The 22,042-nt window shown below is 58.9% G+C and overlaps 1 protein-coding gene across 2 annotated transcripts; it reads left to right on the top strand.

Annotated features, from left to right (window-relative positions):
* Positions 1-3,406: 3,406 nt before the first annotated feature.
* Positions 3,407-13,960, top strand: LINGO3 (leucine rich repeat and Ig domain containing 3). 2 transcript variants are annotated; one of them, XM_084884346.1, is made up of 2 exons: positions 3,407-3,517; positions 11,981-13,960. In XM_084884346.1, the coding sequence occupies exon 2, from the start codon at positions 12,036-12,038 to the stop codon at positions 13,824-13,826; it is 1,791 nt and encodes a 596-aa protein (XP_084740472.1). In that variant the 5' UTR covers positions 3,407-3,517; positions 11,981-12,035; the 3' UTR covers positions 13,827-13,960. The 2 variants fall into 2 exon arrangements, with proteins under 2 accessions (XP_084740472.1, XP_084740471.1); XM_084884345.1 differs by having other exon boundaries at positions 3,479-3,517; positions 11,614-13,960.
* Positions 13,961-22,042: the final 8,082 nt, after the last annotated feature.

The following is a 22,042-nucleotide window of genomic DNA, read 5'->3' as shown; positions in this document are numbered from 1 at the left end:
TACATATCTTGCTGCAGAAAGAGGACCAGGGAAGGAGTGCTTTTAACTTTAGAAATAATTGTGACCACACAAGGGCTCCTGCTGGCTTTCCCAGGCACAGAGAGGGAAAGATAGGGAGAGCCCATGGCCCCTGCTGTACCGCCCTCCCATCCTCTCCCCCCCCCCCCCCCCCGCCAGAAGGACTTGGGAAAACCTCTGGGCAAGTGGCTGCATCCCTCCCATCCCCAACCCCTCCCATGGCTTCCCCATCTGGAGCCATTCTCTCCTCCCAGGTGGTCCATCTCCATGGTAACTTCCCTATCTCAGGTGGTTGTAACCTTGGCAACCAGGTAGTCTTGCCGCCCCACTGCCTGGGAGGCTCTAACTCCTCGCTGCACCCTCTTCCCATACTCCCCCCTTGCTCCCCATGACAGCATCTCTCTGGGGTGGTGAGCCCAGAGAGGCCACCCCAGCAGCTGAACCCACTTCCTCTTCTCCTGAACGCCAAAGTGCTCGTTCTAGCCATTTGCTGAGCACCTACTGTGCGCTCCAGGGACACGACAGTGAGCAAGTTAGGAGTGGTCCCTGCCCTCGGAGGGCTCCAAATGGTGATGTTTTGTAGGAAGATGCTGGCCAAGGACAGAAAGGAGAAGATGAGCAGTGGTTTCAGGAAACAGAAGACGCTTCGAGGGAAACAGGTACCACTTCCCCTCCTCAGGCTCCCGAAAACCCCACCTCTGGGAGGAAAACCTACCACCTTCCATGTCGCTGGCTCACTGGTTCATTCAACCGATGTTCACTGCACACCTACTGTGTGCCTATTGGAGCCACAGACATGTTTTAAAAGGGCACATGATATACAGGGTAAATCAGTAAATTACAGAGGATCTTATCTGGGGAAAGTGGGGAGGGGTAAGAATGGGACCGAAGGAGGCAGGAGGAGACGTGAGTCGGAAGGGAATCTAAGGGTTCTGGGCAGACGTCTGGAGGGAGGGTGGTGCAGGCCTGGGAATGGCCATGCCGAAGTCCTGAGGTGGCCTGTGCCCTTGGCCTCAGCCTGCTCTTCAGCCAGGCATCCAGAGCAATGACAACAGCTGGGCAGAGCCACCAGCACCCTCCTGGTGGCCCCCTCTGTCATCACAAGTGATGTTTTTGCAGCCCTGGAACATGGGGATAGTTCTGATCCCAGGAGTACAGGTGTGGACATGGAGGCTGGAGGAGAATCTCCCATAATCCCACAGCCAGGAAGTGGCAGAAACAGGATCCGAACCCAGGCTATTGTGTTGGCTAGCCCCCCCTCACCCTGTAGGACTCACCTCCAGCAACCCCTCATTAGGGAAGCATCCCTGACCCCAGTCTAAGTTGGGCACGGGGTCTCTCTCTGATCTTCCTCCCCACTGTATGATTATTTTTTTAAATATATTTTATTGATATTTTACAGAGAGGAAGGGAGAGAGATAGAGAGCTAGAAACGTGGATGAGAGAGAAACATCGACCATCTGCCTCCTGCACACCCCCTACCAGGGATGTGCCCACAACCAGTCCACATGCCCTTGACCGGAATCGAACCTGGGACCTTTCAGTACACAGACCGATGCTCTACCACTGAGCCAAACCGGTTTCGGCTGTATGATTATTTTGTTTGTCTACTCCACGCCCTTTCCATGGCAAGTCCCCTGTTCCCTCCCAGCATCCCTCTCTCCTGGCACACAGTAGGCTCAATAAGCTTTCCTTGAGAGGCAGGCATCGGGAGGAAGAGAGGAGAGCTCAGAGGAGAGTCTGTCCCAGGTCACATGGCTTGTCCCAGCAGTGACTTCTCTGTGCAGGAACCTGGGCTGGTCTCGGGGGTGGGGCTCCCTGGGGGCGGGGTGCTCAGGTCCTCTTTCTGCACTTCTGGGGGCCCGGGGGCCAGGGAGGGAACCTCCTACCTCAGCCTGAGGGGGGTCTGGCTGGTGGCCTCCTGGGATGCAGTTTCTGGGCCTCGGGCCAAGGAGACAGTCTGGGAACAGAGCCTGCTCCAGTCACAGGTGGCTGAGCTGATGCCAGGCCACCACCAGAGCAGCTGGAAGGACGCAGTGGTCAGGGAGGGCCAGCGGGAGGGGGGGAGGGAGAGACAGTGCAAGGTTACATGCCCTCAGCCCTCAGGGCAGCCAGGCCCGCCCTGACCTCTCCCGTGGGTCAATGGCATCTCTGAGCCGCGATGTCCTTCTCTGTGGCGGTGAGGAGCTGAGGGCCTCTGTTGAGAATGGAGACCAGCACACAGTAAGCGCTTAGCCATGGCAACTGGGGTTATTAGCATGATGGGGGATGCCCGCCACCCTCTGTCCTCTGCCCCCATGACCCCCACCCCCTGCAGGAACATCCCGCCTCCCCTGCCTGACCCCACAGAGTGAGCCCCGAACAGCGCAGCACTCACTCCTGGCCAGAGCTAGGCAGCCCCAGCCTAGAGGGTCAGGACACCCACTCCCGGTCCGATTTCTGCCCTCGCTCCTCTCTGCCTGGGAGCCGACTCTCCCGGCCTGAGAGTCAGGCATAGGGACCCGTCACCCCGATGCTCCATGATTCTGTCTGCTCCAACAGGACGCCCTTCGGCCGAGGCCGGCAGGCCCCCTCCCGGCGTGAGGTCCCAAGCATGGGGCCCTCCACACCGCTCACCGTGTGTAAAAGCAAGACTCTCCTCCCGCAAACAGCCTGAGTGCCCTCACACTGCACAGGCCTGGTGAGGATTCGACGGCGAAAAAGCCCCATTAGTCAGACAAACACACGTTATTACGAACGGGCCAAGAAGGCCGGGGGAAAGGCATGGCAGCCAGGCCGAGGGCACGCGGCTGCAGAGGCTCTGAGCCTGGAGGGAGCGTGCCTGTCTGAGGAAGAGCAAAGAGCATCTGCTCCGGGGCCAGAACAAGGGGAGGGAGGGAGGGAGGGAGGCAGGCAGGATAGAGCTTAGGTGAGATCCCGAGGGCCACAGGGAGCCAGAGTCGGTTCTAGAGGCTGTGGTTACGCTTCCTCCGGGCAGCCCGTGGGGAATGAGCCTGGAGCTCTGTCCTGAGTCTGCGAGAGGCTGGGGCAAGTGCCAGGTGCCAGGTGGCGAAGGCCCGGACTGGGGGCATCGAAGAGGGGGTTGGGTCCCAGAAGGGCACAGATTAGGGTCCTGCGTTTCCTGCCCCTCAGCCTCGCCATGGCCACAGGGGTCCTCGGACGCGCCCCAACACAGGCAGGGAGCACTCTGAGGCCCATTCATTCATTCATTCATTGATTCCTGGTCGTGGTTCCCAGGCCCTCCCGTGACACCTGATGCTCGGCCCGGCACCTGCGCGCACGAGTCCCCGCGCGCCCCCGGCCCCTGCCCCTGCCGCCGGGCGCCCACAGGAGCGCGCAGGCCGCGTGCACAGCCGCGCGCCCCGCACCGGGAGGCGGCGGCGGGCGCGCGCACGGCGGCCCCGGAGGCGGCGGCGGCGGCAGCAGCGGCGGCTGCTCGTCTCGGCTCCAACGGCCCCGGTGCCGCAGCCCGCGCCTCGTCCGCGGCGGAGCCGCCCAGGTGAGTGGCCGCGCGCGGGGCCCCGCGACCCCACTCCGCCCCCGCCCGCGGCCCCCCTTCCTGCCCGGGGGGCGCTCTCCTCCCGGGCACATCGCCCCTCGCCAGGCCCCCGCGCTCCCCCGGAAACTTTGGGGGCCACTCCCCACGCCAGGGCTCCCCCCGCCGCTCCCCGGGGGCGCAGAGGAACGGGGAGCCGGGTGGGCGTCTCCTTGGGGCAGGGAGGACGCCCGGCAGAACGTACCCCCTCCCTGGGGGGAGAAGGGGCGCCCGCCGGCTTAGGGAACAGGGACGATCCGGATGGAGGCGTCAGTCCTGCTGCTCCGGTCCATCTCGCGCCAGGGGCTGGTCCAGCGGGTGGGCGGGCGGGTGCCGAGCTGCCAGGAAGGTGAAGGGGCATCTGGGGACCTGCTCCATCCTTGGGCCTGGAGAACAGCCCAGCCTGTTGGGAGGATTTGGGGGTGCGAGGCTGAGCCCCTTGCGCTATGGGCTAGTGTCCAAACTGCACCAAGGATGACGGGAGACTTGTCTCCGTCCCCTGAAGCCTGGCCTCTGGGGTCTGGCTGGCGGAGGCCACTGAGCCCCATTCAACAAGTTGGGGGGGAGGGCACCTCGTGCCTTGATCTGGGCACCAGAGCAGACCCAGCCCTTCCTTGGCAGAGCACCTTAACACTGCTTTTGTCAACCTGTTCCCCGGGAACTAAAGGCTCACGTCCCCTAGCCCCCCCAGTTCTGAGAAACCAGAACCTGCATTTTTCACAGGCGCCCCCTGGTGCATTCGTGTGTGCACAGAGAAGGTGGAGAACCTCTTGCTTCTGGCAAAAGGGGGAGGTGGGAAGGGGGACCGACCTTCTGGGATTTGATGATGGAGCCAGCGGGGCCAGCAGGGCTGAGTCCCGGAGCGACCCGGAGGGCTGTGTGGAGGCGGGAGGGAAGGCTGCGGTGAGTGAGTGCCCGGAGGTGGAGGACACGGGTCTCCCTGTGGATGTGGCCTGGGAGCCAGGTGTGCCATGGGCAGGGGGCGGTCTTTGTCTGGAGCCTGCACCAGGTGGGCTGGGGCCCATGGCCTCCAAGCATCAGCATGTGAGGCAGGATCTGAGCTGGCTCCCCCACAGACCCAGCGCTCACACTCCATCTGGATGCTGTGGGGTGACAGGAAGGAGCACCAGCCGGGATGGGGTGCAGAAGGGTTAATCAGCCCTCCCCCTCCTGCTGCTCTGGTCCCTGTCCTAGCGGGGACTTCTGGCAAAGAGCAGCCCCCTCCGAGCTCCGAGCTCCCGTTGTCAGAGGAGCGTGAGCACTGGCTTCACCCCACACGAGCGGAGACCAACGGCCAGCGGCACGCCCCGGCCTGCGCTGCCCTCCGCGGGACGCTCCGTTAACGGGGCTGATATCACCACTGTCGCCAGCACAGCAGCCCAGCCTGCACCTGCTCAGCCTCAGTGTGCTCGTCTGTAGAATGGGGGCGGCTGCTCCCGGCCGCCCCCAGACTGAGCCCGGGATCTGAAGGTGCCTTGCTGAGTGGGAATAAAGAGCAGATCGGAGGCAGCCGCTTGACTCCTCATCCCACAGCGCTGTCATTCCCGGGCGCCCCTGAGTCACCACCCCGTCACCAGGAAGCGAACTCTCCAGACAAAGCTTGCCCCGGGTGGCAACCCCCGGCCTCAGGAGCAAGCCCACCGCCCTGCACTCTCTGGCCGGGCTCTGGGGTTCAGTGGGAAGGAGCTGGCCTGAGACCCAGGCTCCAATGTTGACCCTCCAGCGGAGTTATGCCAGGGGCCCCTCTGACCCTCAGTCTCCTTTTCTCCAAATGCTCTCCACGATTCCCACGCTCAGGGCAGGGCTGGTGGGCGAACAACCAGTGAACATGGGGGCCTCGCCTGCAGAGAGCGGTCGGTCGGCAGCCTCCTCCCTCCCACAGGCTGGCGAGGAAAGTGGGTCTGGAGGCCCCCGGGCCTCCGAGGGTTAACAGGGACTGACGGCGGAGGAGGGTAATTCGGGCTTAATGAATTATCATGGATGAGAGCGCAGATCTGGGACACAGGATGGCCAGGCCGGGGGGGGGGGGGCGTTGGCAGCGTGTCCCCAAAAACAGGCCTTGGCGGGCCCCGTCTCCCAAGCCTGGAGTTTGGATGAGGGTGTTCCCGGGCCTGCCGCACAGTTCTCCCCCTGCTCCTCTGCCCCGGGTGTGGCAGGGGCGGGGGTGGGGGGGGTTGCGGTGGGGATTGGGCGGGGGGAGGACAGAGAGAGGGGAGAGGGTGCCCTGGGGACAGAGCTGCCACGTTCCCAGCATCTATTCACACACACACACACACACACACACACACACCCGCTGGCCCGCCCTGTAGGCTCCCTGCTGCCTCCGCCCTGTTTGGCTTCGCCCAAAGGGTCTCCGGCATCCCCCGGCCTGGGCGGGAGAGGAGGCGGTAACCCAGGTGGCGTGGGAGGGGGAAGTTCGTTCAGAATAGAGGGGGTGGGGGGAAGGGGCTGGGGTCCGAGGGGTGGTGCGCAGACACTCAGCCACAGCTGCCTCCCCGGTGCTGAGCGCGCCGTGGCTCAGTGGTGCAGGACAGCGGGCTCGGAGGAGAGGAGGGGTCTGTTTCCCGGGTCCTGCGGTGATGGGCAGATTTGGGGGCCTCTCCCTAGGGGGGTCCCCTCACTTCAGCAGATGCTGTATATTTGTATTTACTTCAGAGAGGAAGGGAGAGGGAGAGATAGAAACATCCATGATGAGAGAGAACCATTTTTGAGTTGAGTATTTGAAAGGCACCCCATTATGGGATGCCACTGTGCTCAGAGCTTGGGACAGAAGGAGCGGAGACCCCGAGTGTGGGAGGGAACCAGGGTATCTGCTCAATACCACATAGTGCCCAACACGCCCCCTACAGAGAATGCCTGGCCCCCACGTCAGCGGTGCTGTAGGGGAAAGACCCTCACACACCGCAGGCCCATTCTGAGGCAGAGGGCAGAACAGCTGCTGAGTGCTGGGTGTGAGCTGGAGCCTGTGCTGCAGGTGGGGCAGCTGGTGGGGGGGGGTGGGGGCTGTGGGATGAGTGGAAGGTGGAGCTGATGGCACCTGGAGACCTGTGACAGGCTGGCTGGGCGTGTGAGAGAGGACTTTCGGTGACACCGTCCCGTGGGAGAGAGAGGGGGAGCCGGGATCATACTGTCCTTGGGCTGAGGTTGGGATGCTACGGGGCCTCCTGGGAGAGGCCAGGGATGTGACTGGATCCTGAGGCTGGAGCTCGGGGGAGACGTGGTGGCCGAGACACAAATCAAACGTCATCAGCCATGGCTGCCTGGCCAGGAAGCTCAGTTGGTTAGTGTCATCCTGATACACCAAGGTGGTGGGTTTGATCCCTGCCCATGGCACATACAAGAACCAACCAATGAATGCACAAATACGTGGAACAATAAATCAATGTTTTTTCTCTCTCTAAAAAATAAAAAAGGAAAGAAAGAAAGAAAGAAAGGGACAAAAGAGTCATCAGCAAATGGTGGTATTTAGTCATGGGAGGAGGGAGGAGAGGCCCCAGGTGGGTGGCAGATCTCTGGGGAGGGAGGGCTGTGGAGGCCCCTAAAAACTCAACCCCACAGACCAGGACCGGAATCCAGGTCGGATCCTGATCGGGAAATGGGAGCCCTGCTCTTCTCCCCTCTGGGAGACCCAGCCCTGCAGGGCGAGGGACAGGGAGGGACCCCGAGAAGGCCCCTTGCTCACTTGGGGTGCCCAGCCCTGTGATGTCTGCAAGCGGCAGGGCCTGGGGGCAGCGGGCATCCTGGCTGCAGCCCCACACGGTGCTCCCGAGACCATCCTCCTGCACGTTCTCCCACGTTCAGGCCTGGCCAGCGTCTGGGAAAGGGAGGGAACGGGGGTCCCGCAGGCAGAATGGAGTCCCCACTGTCCTCCAGAACCAGGCATTCCCTCAAGGTGGGGGGGGCAGAACCTTAGGGGGAGCATCGGGAGCTCTGGGCCAGCTTCCAGTCCCCGGCCTGCACCCCTCGCCCGCAGAGGAGATGACAGGGCCGCGCCTGAGGCTGAGGTTAGAGTTGACAAACTGGGTCACAGCGTGAGTGCCCCCCCTGGCCCGGGGACCAGCTGTCCTCTCATCCGGGCAGTAATCATAGAGCCGAGCTCCAGCTCCCCGAGGGCTCTTGTTTCCTCTGACAGGCCAGGTCCAGAGAGGGTGTGTTTCTCACCCGAGGCCACACAGCCCGTTAGGACGAGGCCTCCTGTCCGCCGGCCTCTCTGACTGTCTCCCTGAGCGGGGCCCTCGCTGTCCCGACCTTCCGTCCCTCGAGTACTTCCTTCCTTCCTGTGTCCTTCAGCCTCAGGCTATGGCAACTTTTTTTTTATTATTATTATTATTATTCTTTCCAACTTGTTTGCCAAGTTCCTTTTCGTCTCTCTGGCGGCGGCGGCCGCCCCTCCGCCCCAGCCTGAGCCGCTCGGCCGCACTCCCGGCCTGTCCTCTGCCGCGCCCTCCGCGGACTGTCCTTGCTGCCGCCATCTGCTTGGCTCCCTCCCTCCGCCGAGCCTCTGCACGAACATCCCTCTTGCAGATAATTAGATCACGGCAATCCCTCGACACCAGCCATCGCCTTTTCCTGGATTTCTCCCTCCCCACGTGCGCACTCAGGCGGGAGAGGCTGCCTGACGGCCCAGCTCCCCGGTGTTGACCTCTTTGTCCCCTGGGCTCCGTGTCCCCGGCACCTGGGACCCGCCGGGGCCCTTGGTACCTGCCTGTCGGCTGGAGGGCTGAGCTGGCACTGGCATTGCAGTATCTCTGGGAGGGGAAGATAAAAATCGGTCCAGCAAACACAGAAGTGTGTTTCAAATTGTAGCTGGCTGAGCTGCCAGGACCTTGTCCTGGTGCTGTAAAAAAATAAAAATAAAAAAATTAGCGAGTGTTATCACCGCTTGGCCCTGAGACGTCCCCCGGCCACCTCCGATGGGCTGTGTGAACCTGAGCCGGTGACGCAAGTGCTTTGAGTTTCAGGGTTCCTGTCAGAAAGTGGGGGTGACAGCAGCCCCTCCCAAGCGCGTGTGGGAATTAAAGGGCACAATACGCCCCAGGCTGGCACACGGTGAAAACTAGACAAGTGTTCGCCATAACGGTGGTGATGATGCATCAAACGAGGGTTTACTTATATTTTGTTAAGCCTCACCTAAGGATATTTTCCCACTGATTTTTAGAGAAAGTGGAAGGGAGGGAGGGAGGGAGGGAGGGAAGGAGAAAGGGAAAGAGAGAGAGAGAGAGAGAGAGAGAGGAATATCGACTTAAGAGAGACACATCGATTGGTTGCCTCCCACATGCTTCCCACCCAGGGCTGGGGATTGAGCCTGCAGCTGAGGCATGTGCCCTTGACCAGAATCAAACCTGGAGGGACCCTTCAGCCCGAGGGCCAGCCCTCTAGCCACTGAGCCAAACTGGCTAGGGCAAATTAGGGTTTAAATAGCATTTCAGGAAGACTAAGGTGGGGACATTAGTACAAAAAACAACCAGTGGCATTGGGGGTGAGACCAAAATAAGGTCAGGGAGAGAACCTTGCAGGGAAGGTGTTTGGCGCAGCATATGCAAAGGTCCTGAGGCAGGAGGGTGCCTGGCATGTTGGAGGAACGATGAGACGGCCGGTGTGGCTGGAGCAGCATCAGTGAGGGGTAGAGAGGGAGGAGGTGAGGGCAGGAAGACAGGGGGAGGGGGCAGGTTGTGCAAGGCCGGTGGGCCCTGGGAAAGACTCTGAATTTCATTCTAGGGGTGTGAAATTCTCCCCCACAGAAAGAACATAGCAGGCAGCTCAGCCCCCCAAGGAGTCTGTATGGGGGGGGGGCGGGGAGAGTTGAAAAAGTCAGCCCTTTAACACCTTGGGACCCAGCCAGGGAGGGGTCACTCCCTCCAGAGCGGGCTGCTGAGGTCCCGTCCCCCATTCCCGGGCAAGGGAGCGGCCCGGCAGGGAGCTGGGGCTGACCTCAGAGCCAGGGACAAGCTTAAGGTAGGAAGCTGCCGGAGGCATGAGACGGGCGGCTGAACAGGGAACCATCCGTTCTGGCTCTTGTCCCCACCTGGGCCACAGCCCACCGTGTGCTTTCCGGGGAGAGGGTGACCCAGAAAAGCACCCTCGCAGGGAGGCTTGCCTTGGGGAGACGGTGTGTGCCTCGCGATGCCGGTTGGGATTAGGACAATGGCAGTGAGCGAGCACAACCAGCCAGCGCGAGCTCCTTTCCCTCAGTCTCCCTGCGATGTCCCCCAGCTGGGGACAGGCGCCTGAGACCTCTGACTTCCCGAGACCTCTGACCCCCCGAGACCTCTGACCCCTGTCGACCAGGGGTCCCTCGATGTCCTCGTGGGGTGACACATTCTCAGCTACAGGAGCTCTCTCCCCGCCCCTTCACTCCTGCTCTGCCTCCGTCTTCCCGTGGCTCTACTCCCTCTGAGTGTGTCTGCACAAAGACTCTGCTTCCAAAAGAGGCCACACTCACAGGCCCCGGGGTCAGGACTGGGACATGTCTCTTGGGAGGGGACCCTTTTCTACCCAGTACAGGGTCCCAGCTCACGTCACCTTTCCAGGCCCTTTCACCGGCCCCGGTCCCCGTGCTCGTCCATCTGTGCTGCTTCCCCTCACAGCCTCTGTCCGTGCCTCCTCTGGTCTCGTTACCTGTGGGTGTTTCTTTCTTAGGGAACTTTGTCTGAATGGGTCTCAAAACTCTGTGACGGAGTTTTGATCAAACTATTTCCATTAAAAAGTACTGAGTGTTGATGTTCATCAAGCAGGCGCCACGTCTCAGCACACTTTGGGCTCTAAGATTAAGACACCCGAGAGCAGTGGCTCTCAGCCTTCCTAACGCCGGCCCTTTAACATGGTTCCTCCTGCTGTGGTGACCCCCAACCACAACATTATTTTCGTTGCTACTTCATAACTGTGATTTTGCTACTGTTATGAATCGCAATGTAAATTTCTGTGTTTTCCAATGATCTTAGGCTCTGCAGCAGCTGTTCCCAATCTGTGAATTTTTCTCAGTTTAAAAAATTACAAAGCATTTATTGAACTGGAGAAGAATCATGCAAATATAACGTAAACATTTTGGTTTACATTAGGCAAACCGCTAGCAGGGTCGCCTAACACCATCGGAAAACATCTGATGGTTGGGCTCATGCAGACAGGTAGCAGAGGGAGGACAGCATAGGTGGGAGACCTGGTAAAAACTCTGGGGGCTGGGAAGGGGGACACGTAGACCATCTATGTCCCCACCCCACCAATGCGAGCCCCAGAGGGCAGGATCTACCTCTGCTCAGAGCTCACTTTATACCAAGTACTCAATAAATGGGGGTGGGCCGAAACCGGTTTGGCTCAGTGGATAGAGTGTCAGCTTGCAGACTGAAGGGTCCCGGGTTCGATTCCAGTCAAGGGCATGTACCTTGGTTGCGGGCACATCCCCAGTAGGGGGCGTGCAAGAGGCATCTGATCTATGACTCATTGATGTTTCTAGTTCTCTATCTCTCCCTTCCTCTCTGTACAAAATCAATAAAATATATAAAATAATAATAATAATAATAATAAATGGGCGTGGGAATGGAGGGGTGGCACCAAAATGTTTCCATTATATTTACATGATTCTTCTCCAGCTCAATAAATGCTTTCCTTTGTAATTTTTTAAACTGAGAAAAGTTCACAAAACATAAAATTTACCCATTTAAGGTGCACAATCCGTGGTTTTAGAATATTTACAAAATTGTGCAACCACCACCACCACCAAATTCCAGAACATTCCATCACCCCAAAAAAACTCCCACCCCCATTCCCAGCCCCTGGCAGCCTTGCATCTACTTCCTGTCTCTGGAGTGTGCCTGTCCCGGACATTTCACCTAAATGGACTCACACACAGTGTGGCCTTGTGTGTCCGGCTCCTCTCACTGAGCATCGTGTTTTCAAGGTTCGTGGTGTTGTAATGAATGTCAGTGCTGCTTCCGTCCTTTTCCTGGCTGAGTGATACTCCAGTGTGTGGATGGACTGCATTGTGCTTATCCGTTCACCCATATTTGGGCATTTGCGTTGTTGCCACATTTTAAAAAATATATATTTTATTGATATTTTTACAGAGAAAAAAGGAGAGGGAAAGAGAAACATCAATGAGAGAGAAACATCGATCAGCTGCCTCCTGAACACTCCCTACTGGGGATGTGCGGCAACCAAGGTACATGCTCTTGACGGGAATCAAACCTGGGACCCTTCAGTCTGCAGGCCGATGCTCAATCCACTAAGCCAAACTGGTCAGGGCTGTTGCCACATTTTGGCTAGCAGAATGCTGCTGCTGTCAACATGGGTGTATGGGTTTATGTGAGGTTGTGTGTGCTGGAACCAGGTGTGGGATTGCGGGTCCCCCAGGAGATACATGCCACCCGTGGGCGCTCCTGGGGACGGGGCAGGGAGGCCAGACTCCGGTGCTAACGCTGCCCCCACTCCCAGGTGCCCACGAAGATGGTGGCGGGTCCCTAGGCCGCGGCTCCCCAGGCTCCACACCATGACCTGCTGGCTGTGCGTCCTGAGCCTGCAGCTCCTGCTCCTGCCCGCGGCGCCGCCCCCGGCGGGGGGCTGCCCGGCCCGCTGCGAGTGCGCCGCGCAGACGCGCACGGTGGCCTGCGCCCGGCGCCGCCTCACCGCCGTGCCCGACGGCATCCCGGCCGACACGCGCCTGCTGGAGCTCAGCCGCAACCGCCTCCGCTGCCTGAACCCCGGGGACCTGGCCGCGCTGCCGCTGCTGGAGGAGCTGGACCTGAGCGAGAACGTGATCGCGCACGTGGAGCCCGGCGCCTTCGCCGGCCTGCCGCGCCTGCGCGTGCTGCGCCTGCGCGGCAACCTGCTCAAGCTCCTGCCGCCCGGCGCGTTCGCGCGCCTGGACAACCTCACGCTGCTGGACCTGAGCGAGAACAAGCTGGTCATCCTCCTGGACTACACGTTCCAGGACCTGCGCAGCCTCCGCCGCCTGGAGGTGGGCGACAACGACCTGGTGTTCATCTCGCGCCGCGCCTTCGCGGGGCTGCTGGCGCTGGAGGAGCTGACGCTGGAGCGCTGCAACCTCACGGCGCTGTCCGGGGAGGCGCTGGGCTACCTGCGCGGCCTGGGCGCGCTGCGGCTGCGCCACCTGGCCATCGCGGCGCTGGAGGACCAGAACTTCCGCCGCCTGCCGGGCCTGCTGCACCTGGAGATCGACCACTGGCCGCTGCTGGAGGAGGTGGCCGCGGGCAGCCTGCGCGGCCTCAACCTCACCTCGCTGTCCGTCACGCACACCAACATCACGGCCGTGCCGGCCGCGGCGCTGCGCCACCAGGCCCACCTCACCTGCCTCGACCTGTCGCACAACCCCATCCGCACCGTGCCGCGCGGCTCCTTCCGGGACCTGGTGCGCCTGCGCGAGCTGCACCTGGCGGGCGCCCTGCTGGCCGTGGTGGAGCCGCAGGCCTTCCTGGGGCTGCGCCAGATCCGGCTGCTCAACCTCTCCGACAACCTGCTGTCCACGCTGGAGGAGAGCACCTTCCACTCGGTCAACACGCTGGAGACGCTGCGCGTGGACGGGAACCCGCTGGCCTGCGACTGCCGCCTGCTGTGGATCGTGCAGCGCCGCAAGACGCTCAACTTCGACGGGCGGCTGCCGGCCTGCGCCAGCCCCGCCGAGGCGCGCGGCGACGCGCTGCGCCACCTGCCGGACTCGGCGCTCTTCGAGGTCTTCGTGTGCCGCAAGCCCACCATCCGCGAGCGGCGGCTGCAGCGCGTCACGGCGGCCGCGGGCGACGACGTGCGCTTCCAGTGCCGCGCCGAGGGCGAGCCGGCGCCCTCCGTGGCCTGGGTGACCCCCGCGCACCGCGCCGTCACCCGCGCCAGCACCGGCCGCGCGCGCGTGCTGCCCGGGGGCACGCTGGAGATCCGCGGCGCGCGGCCGCAGGACAGCGGCACCTACACGTGCGTGGCCAGCAACGCGGGCGGCAACGACACCTACTTCGCCACGCTGGCCGTGCGGCCCGAGCCCGCCGCCAACCGGACCCTGGGCCCGGGCGGCGACGGCCGCAACGAGACGCTGGCGGCGGCCGCGCGCTTCCCGCTGGACCTCACCACCATCCTGGTGTCCACCGCCATGGGCTGCATCACCTTCCTGGGCGTCGTCCTCTTCTGCTTCCTGCTGCTCTTCGTGTGGAGCCGCGGCCGCGGGCAGCACAAGAACAACTTCTCGGTGGAGTACTCCTTCCGCAAGGTGGACGGCCCGGCCCCCGGCGCCGGCCAGGGCAGCTCCCGCAAGTTCAACATGAAGATGATCTGAGGGGTCCGGGGGGGGGGGGGCTCTGCCCCCACCAGCCCCCCTGGCCGGCCTGTCCGATGGTGACACATATGCATTCCCCGGAGGAGCGGCTGCAGGCTGCCGGCTGGCGGCACTCCCCTGTTTTTTGTAGAGACCCCACCACAGGACCTTTTGCATCAGGGTGTGTCTTTTGCAGAGTTTCTCCAGCATTTTCTAAGGTTTCCCCTGTCTTCCTGGCCCTGCGTGGTCACTGAGCTGCATGGGGGAAGGGGAGAGGGGAGCCTCGGACTCCTAGGGTCCTCACTGCTCACAGTTCCCACCCACCCGGAGGCACACCGCTGCTGCTCCCAGCCCCCCGACAGCTCACACCTGGGGAGATGGTCTATACTCAGGACGCGTGGAGGGCGCACAGAAGCCTACACTGTTCACACCTGGACACCCCCCTCACCCCCAGCACACATCTTCACGCCCGGGACACAGTGAGACACACGTTCTAAAGTGGAACACCCACACCGGGCACCCAGCAGGTGCCCCGGCTCCAGAGCTCACCGCGGGCACCCAGGTCTCTTGTGAGCGCACAACGCACATCTGGGACCAGCAGCCCACAGTTGGCATACACCCGGCTCACACCTGAGTCACAGCCAGCTCACACCTGGGACACAGCCAGTTCACACCTGGGACACAGCCAGCTCCCTCCCAGCTGGCCAACTCGGGGGTCTCTTGGGGGCTGGGCTGAGGTCTTGTTAAGCTGGTCAGGCTCACCCTGAGGGTGCCCAGCACGCTAGGTGATCCCAGACATGCTGGCCCCTTCTTTGCCCCCGACTCCCCTCCACCAGGACCCACGGGCCCAGCAGGGCAGGCTGCCTCTAGGAGAAGCCATCTCACCAGGTTCCTCCACCACCCTCAGAGCCGCCATTGGGTAACTGAGCGCACACCAGGCCAGAGGGGCATCTTCCTGGTCCCGGGCATGGAGCATAGCTTCCGGGGTGTGACCTCCAATCCTGAGCCAATCCCGTGTCCCCTGCTCACCTGGGGAGTGAGAGCAGAGAATGTGAGCGGCTCTCGGGGTCCCTGTTCTGTGCATTGCAGGGCAGCAGTGGGGAGCAGGCCTGGACAGGGGGTCAGGCTGCAGGGAGGCCTGGGCCGGTTTGTTGAGAGAAGGTGACAGAAGCACCTTGGTCTCTGCAACTCGAGGTCCACAGAGTAGAGTCGTAGGCAGGCGGTGGCTCAGGCGAAGAGTTTCCTCCAGGCCACTGCCCCATGCTCTTCGGGGAGTGTCTCCATCGCTGAGGGTCAGCAAGCAGGAGCGGAGGTGCCGCAGACGTACTCAGACACCAGGCAGGGGCTGGCCGTGGCCCTGCCCCCCCCCAGGCGGGGTCTTGCCCACACTGTCTACCTCAGCCAGACCACAGTTACGGCATCGCTGGGGAAAGGGGCACAGGGAACGTTGTGGGGACTGACCTGTCAGAAAGGAGCTGAGAGGGTGAGGACCCTGTAGGAAGGCCGAAAGCCTGCTGTGTCCCCCCCGCTGTGTCATCGCGGTCGGTGACTGCGGACCTGTAAAGCCCACCGCTGCAGATGGAGGCCGGGCCCGGGGACAGGCCTGATGGTGGCTTCAATCCTGGGTCCCTCCGGATCTTCTGAGATGAGCCAGAGAGAAAGCCAGGCCGACCCTGGAGGTACTGAGCAGAGGATTCAGCCGGAACTCAGAGGGGACATGGCTGTTCTCTCTGGCTGTGGCTGGGAATGCCAGGGCCCCAGTCCTCCCTCCGCCCACTGCGTGCACAGGCCTGCACGGTGGGGTGGTGGGTGGCTGGTCGTGGCCAGCCAGGGTGCGGACTCCACCCTAACACCGCTTGTGCGTGAGGGCCAAGGGGGTGTCCAGCAGCTGCAGACCCCACTCCACGTGGGCAGAGCCGACTCGTTTTTTCCCTGAGCACTCTCCTGACCTTGGTTGCCATGACAACCCTGGGAGCCTTTCAAAATGACATCCAAGTGCCTTTAGCATCATCAAGAAGAGCGGGGGTATGTTCTTGGCAGTGTTAGGACTTACAGAACATCTCACAGAGTGGGACCTCCCAGCCCCTCTGCCCGCCCCCCCCCCCCCCGTCCCAACATGAACCAAGACACCCCCCAACCTCCCACCCACCCTGCTGTATTTGGGGAATCATTAAAAAATAAACCGATTTAATAACAAACCTCAGGGTGTGTGTGTGTGCTCAAACCTCAGGTTTTTAATATTTTTACAAGAGGAGTCGGGGCAGAAATAATGGGTGAGGAATAAGGGGCTGCAGACGTCCCCAGGGGGAGCTGCCTGACCCTGCATCCTGGGGCATTTGTGGGAGAGAACCAATGGTGCGAAGCTGGAGGTCGGACCTCGGGGGCACCTTGCTGTTTGCAGGGCTGTTCCCCTGTGTGAACTCCTTTCCCGCTGATGATGACCCCGGGAGCTGGATCCTGCTAGGGTCCCACCTACAGGGGGCAGAGTCAGAGGTTGGAGGGCATTTGCCCAGAGTCTCCAGCTAGGGAGAGGCAGGTGCCGAGAGGGGCAGGTGGGACCTTGCTGTCGGGGAACTCCATGCTTCATCCGGGGGCAGAGCCAGCAGCGGGGGAGAAAGGAGAAGTGAGGTGCAGTCCACCCTGCCCCACTGAGCCTCTGGGGCTGGTGGCTTTCTCCCCCAGGGCCTGGGGGCGGATCTCCTCTGACAGAGGCCCGTCACCTTTCCCCTGCCCCTGGGGAGAGGCAGGCAGCCCGAGTGCTAGATAGAATACTAATACACATTACATTCTCACTCAGACCTCCACCTGACAGATGGAGAAACTGAGGCCCAGAGCCCCGTGTCAGGGCTCCAGCTCTGCTGGCCTCTGAAAGCCTGTGCTCCTTCTGGAAGGGGCTGGACCACCAACTCAGAGCAGTCAGCAGAAGCCACGGCCAAGAGCAGCCTCTCACTGGCCACCCCAGCGTTCCCCTCTGGGCCGCCGTTCCCCATCTGAGCGTGGGAAAAGGTTTCTGTCCTGCCCTGCAGGAGACAGAAGCAAAACAGGCACATGTCAGGGGCTCTGGACTGACTCCTCCGGGCCCGATTTCAAAGAAGCCAGAAAGTGGGGGCCTGGGCCTCCTTTTTCCTATTCCTCCTGCAGCAAAAGTAGGCGAAACGATTGCCTCGTGTGCCTCAGTTTCCCCAAGCATGGGGTCTACTGAGTCCCTAGTTCAAACCAGGTACAAGAGTCAGGGTTTTCTGAATCCTGGCTTATTCCTGAGGTGGGGCTGGGGGGAAGGGAAGTCAGATGATTCATTTTTTTTTTTTTCTTTTTGAGAAGAGAGATTTCAATTATTCAGTGTTCTTGGTTTTTCAATAATGGATGCAGAAGTATAAGCCAGGGCCTCTTCCCACAGAGTTCACAATGTGAATAGAGAACAAGACAGGCACTTACATAACAAAGGCAACTAATTCCTGGAGATAAATATATGTGTTTTGCAAAATACGAATTTTCATATAAATATATAACTGAATAGTGACTCCGTGGTGTTATATCTCAAAGGGCTGTGTAAAATAAACCCCATTTTTATATATTAAAAAATATTTTTTTAAAAAAAGATCCTTCCATCTCTCTGTACCTCCTTCAGCTTTGATCTTGTCGATTCCTCACCCAACTCAGCAGTGCACCCACTACTGCCAGGACCCAGATGATTCCATTTTTTAATACTCACTCGAGGATATATTTATTAATTTTAGAGAGAAAAAGGTAGGATGAGAAAGAGAGAAAGAGAAACATTGATGTGAGAGAAAAACATCGATTGGTTGCCTCCTGTGCACGCCCTGACCAGGGATCAAACCCCCAACCTTTTGGTGCAACATTCCAACCAACTGAGCCACCCAGCCAGGGCCGGGCTCAAATTTTTTATTATTTTTAAATGTATTTTTTATTTATTTCAGAGAGGAAGGGAGAGGGAGAACGATATAGAAACATCAGTGATGAGAGAGATAAGGCTGGCTGCTTCCTGCAGCTATTGGCTGCCTCCTGCACGCCCCTACTGGGATGGAGCCTGCAACCGAGGCATGTGCCCTTGACCTGAATTGAACCCAGGGTCCTTCAGTCCGCAGGTGATGCTCTGTTCACTGAGCCAAACTGGCGAGGCAGGCTCAGTTTTTTTAAAGAAAAATCTAGCTAGTGTGGCTAAGGGAGAGGGAATACTTCTCTTTGTTGCACACAGAGAGGTGCGAATTTGCTGAAAGTCACATAGCAAGTCAGAACAGAGTCAGGCCCCAAGAGAGCAGCACCTGCCCAAAGCACAATCCCGGTCTGAAGATCCTGGAATAATTAGGGGGTGGGGATGGAGGCCCAAACACTGGGGTCTCTCAGATGGTCCCACAGAAGAGGAAGCTCTTCTCCAGGACTGAGCTGAGCCTGTCCCTCCACCACCAGAGGCCTGGCACCTGGAGGGATTCTGTGCTATGCGTGCTTGGCTCCCGACTCGGGTCCTGGGGGGCAGCCCTGCAGGGGGACAGGCTGGCCAGTCTTGTCATTGCTTGTTTGACTCTCATTCACATTGTGGGGGCACCTGAGGCTGGGGCTGGGCTGGGAGCCCTGTCCATGGGCAGCTCAGGGTCTTCTTAGGCAGGGGTGGGGGCGTGTGTTATGGGCCCATTTTGCAGACTGAAGTATGGAGAGAGTTTTTATTGACTGAGTTCTTTAGTGAATAGCTCAATTCTGACTCCACTCAGAGGCCCTGGGAACTTTATTTTTTATTTATTTTTTTATTTTTGTTTAAACTTCTTTTTAAAAAAATATATATTTTTATTGATTTTACACAGAGAGGAATTGAGAGGGATAAAGAGTTAGAAACGTTGATGAGAGAGAAACATCAACCAGCTGCCTCCTGCACACCCCCCACTGGAGATGTGCCCTCAACCAAGGTACATGCCCTTGACCGGAATCGAACCTGGGACCTTTCAGTCCGCAGGCCGACGCTCTATCCACTGAGCCAAACCGGTTTCGGCTAAACTTCTTTATTAAGGTACCGCATATTTGTCCTCATTCCCCCATTCCCATCCCACACCCCTCTCCACGCATGCCCCCACCCCTGTTGTCTTTGACCACTGGTTAGGCTCATATGGGACTTTTTATTTTTTATTTTTTTTTATATTTTTTTTAAATATATTTTATTGATTTTGTACAGAGAGGAAGGGAGAGAGATAGAGAGCTAGAAACATCGATGAGAGAGAGAGTCATCGACCAGCTGCCTCTTGCACACCCCCTACTGGGGATGTGCCTGCAACCAAGGTACATGCCCTTGACCGGAATCGAACCCAGGACCTTTCAGTCCCCAAGCCGACGCTCTATCCATTGAGCCAAACCAGTCTCGGCAAGGGACTTTTTATTTTTTAAATGTATACCTCCTGAGTCCTCTACAACACCTGTAATTTTATTTATTTATTTATTTATTTTTATAAAATTTTTGTTTCATTTTTTATTTTTATTTATTTATTTTTTAAATATATTTTATTGATTTTGTACAGAGAAGAAGGGAAAGAGATAGAGAGCTAGAAACATCGATGAGAGAGAGTCATCGATCAGCTGCCTCTTGCACACCCCCTACTGGGGATATGCCGGCAACCAAGGTATATGTCCTTGACCGGAATCGAACCCGAGACTCTTCAGTCCCCAAGTCGACGCTCTATCCATTGAGCAAAACCGGTCTCGGTAACACCTGTAATTTTAGACACAAACCCCCCAAGGTGATTCTAATGTAATCCCCAGACCTGATGTTCTTTGATCTCTTAAAGAGCTTTGCTATCCAGTACTGCAGCCGCTGCCATGCATACATTCAGTGGGGCTGCTCCCAGCTGAAATATGTTCTGAGTGTCAAATATATGCATGATCTTGAACACTTAATGTCAAAAATGATCCTATATAATAAAAGGTTAATATGCAAATTCGCCTAACAGCACAATGACCGGTCACTATGTCATGCACTGAGCACCAGGGGGCAGATGCTCAATGCAGGAGCTGTCCCCTAATGGTCAGTGTGCTCCCACAGGGGGAGCACCGCTCAGCTAGAAACTGGGCTCATGGCTGGCCAGCACAGTAGCTATGGCGGGAGCCTCTCCCACCTCTGTGGCAGCGCGAAGGATGTCCTCTGGGGATGGGCCTAATCTATCAGTAGGACATCCCCTGGGGGCTGCTCCCAGACTGTGAGAGGGTGCAGTCCGGGCTGAGATACTCCCCCCTCCAAGTGCACGAATATCATGCACTGGGCCTCTAGTCCTATATAATAAAAGGCTAATATGCAAATCGACCAAATGGCGAAATGACTGGTCGTTATGACATGTACTGACCACTAGGGGGCAGACACTCAATGCAGGAGCTGCTCTGGTGGTTGGTGGTCAGTGTGCTCCCATAGGGGGAGCACCACTCGGCCAGAAGACAGGCTTATGCCTCTCTAGCCTGTGGCAGTGTAAAGGACCCCTCTGGGGATGTCTGCCTGCCAGCTTAGGCCCAGAGGGAGCCGGGCCTAAGCTGGCAGGCAGACACACCCCAAGGGGTCCTGGACTGAAAGAGGGCACAGGCTGGGCTGAGGGACCCCTCATTCTCCCTTACCCCCTCCGAGTGACATGCTTGTTCCAGGGCCTCTGCAGAAGGTAGGCACTCCTTTCAGGGCTGGGGCTGGTGGCATTGCCTTCACAGAGGGCCGATGCCCCCTTCCAGAACGCTAGTGCACCCCAGTGCATGAAAGTCATGCATCAGGCCTCTAGTAGTAATATAAAGCATCTCAATATTTTTTACTGATGACCTCTTGAATGATAGATACCATTTTGGATACATTGGCTTAAATAAAATATATTATGAAAATTATTTTCACCTGTTATTTTTCACTTTTTTAAAATGTGGTCACTGGACAATTTTAAATATCATAGCCTGTGTGGTATTTCTACTGGTCAGCCCAGCTCTGACACCTTAGCTGTCACCTCACACTTTACCACATGGTAAGGGACCTGCGCTTTGGTAGGCTGGAGAGTTTAACCCCTACCTGCCATCCTGTCTGATGTCGTTTTCCTTAAAATAATCCTGGTGACTAGCATCCAATTTAACACTTAACCCTGCTTCTGGAGGCATGCAGGCTGCCTTCCACCCAAAGCCGGAGTGGAAGCAGCAGGCTCAGGGCCCCTGCACTTCAGCCTCTAGAGGCTGCGGTCTGGTGCCTGAGGGTGCACTGCCTGTGAGGAGCAGTCCCGTGGGAGCACAGAGGCCCTCAGACTTCGCCTAAGCCTTGCCCCTGCTGCTGCTGAGCACCTCGAGGCCTGGGCACATTCTTAGCAGTGCCGCGGCGGAAAACTTGCTGCTGGGAGGCCATGTGACTGCTCGGACTCCAGGGCCCTGTGCCTGATGCTCTGGGTGCCCAGGAACTGCCGCTGGGCTGTCTGCTCGGCCCTGTGCCCTTGACAACACCTAGCGGCCCAGACGCTGCTCTGGGCACCATGGCCGGAGCTGTGTGGCCACAGAGCACTGCTGGGCCCTGGCTGCGGGTGTGCCATGCTCTGCTGGCCCTGCACCTAGTGGAGCAGGCTGCTGGTGCAGAGGAGCTGAACCTGAAGGACTAGCTGAGCTGTGACTACCTGGCAGAGGCCATGAAGGCCTCACTGGCACTGCTGCGGGACTGACCCTCCGAGTGACATGCTTGTTCCAGGGCCTCTGCAGAAGGTAGGCACTCCTTTCAGGGCTGGGGCTGGTGGCATTGCCTTCACAGAGGGCCGATGCCCCCTTCCAGAACGCTAGTGCACTCCACCTCCAATGCCTGCCCCTTTCCTCTGTTGGGAACTTAGGCCCATGTCCACCCCAAGAAGGCAGGTGCCCCCTTCCAGGAGTGAGGGCTAACGGCCAGGGCTAGTGAGGCTTTCTGATGCCAGGGCCACCTGCCCCTCTTCCCAGTGTGAACACCCCGTCCATCAATGTGTGTGGATCTCCTCCCCACACCTTCCAGAAGCCAGTGCTGGGTTCTGATGATCATGGTCTCCACAACAGCAGAGCATGGACACTCCTTTCAGTGCCAGCACAGGCTGATAAACTGGCCTGCAACTCATCAGGGGACATAAGGGAGTGAATGGGGACTCAGTTTATGCCTCTGATAATGGACACAGGAGCCCTGAGGGGTCCCATGGCTCTGCCTAGGCCTCCAGTCATGCCTCCTTACTCCTCCTCCCTAACATGGTGATCCTGGAGATGTTTCTAACTTC

The sequence above is a fragment of the Pipistrellus hanaki genome, assembly GCF_964339955.1.
Source record: "Pipistrellus hanaki genome assembly, chromosome: 5".
NCBI classification, from domain to species: Eukaryota; Metazoa; Chordata; class Mammalia; order Chiroptera; family Vespertilionidae; genus Pipistrellus; species Pipistrellus hanaki.
This window is presented reverse-complemented; position numbering and strand designations above follow the sequence as displayed.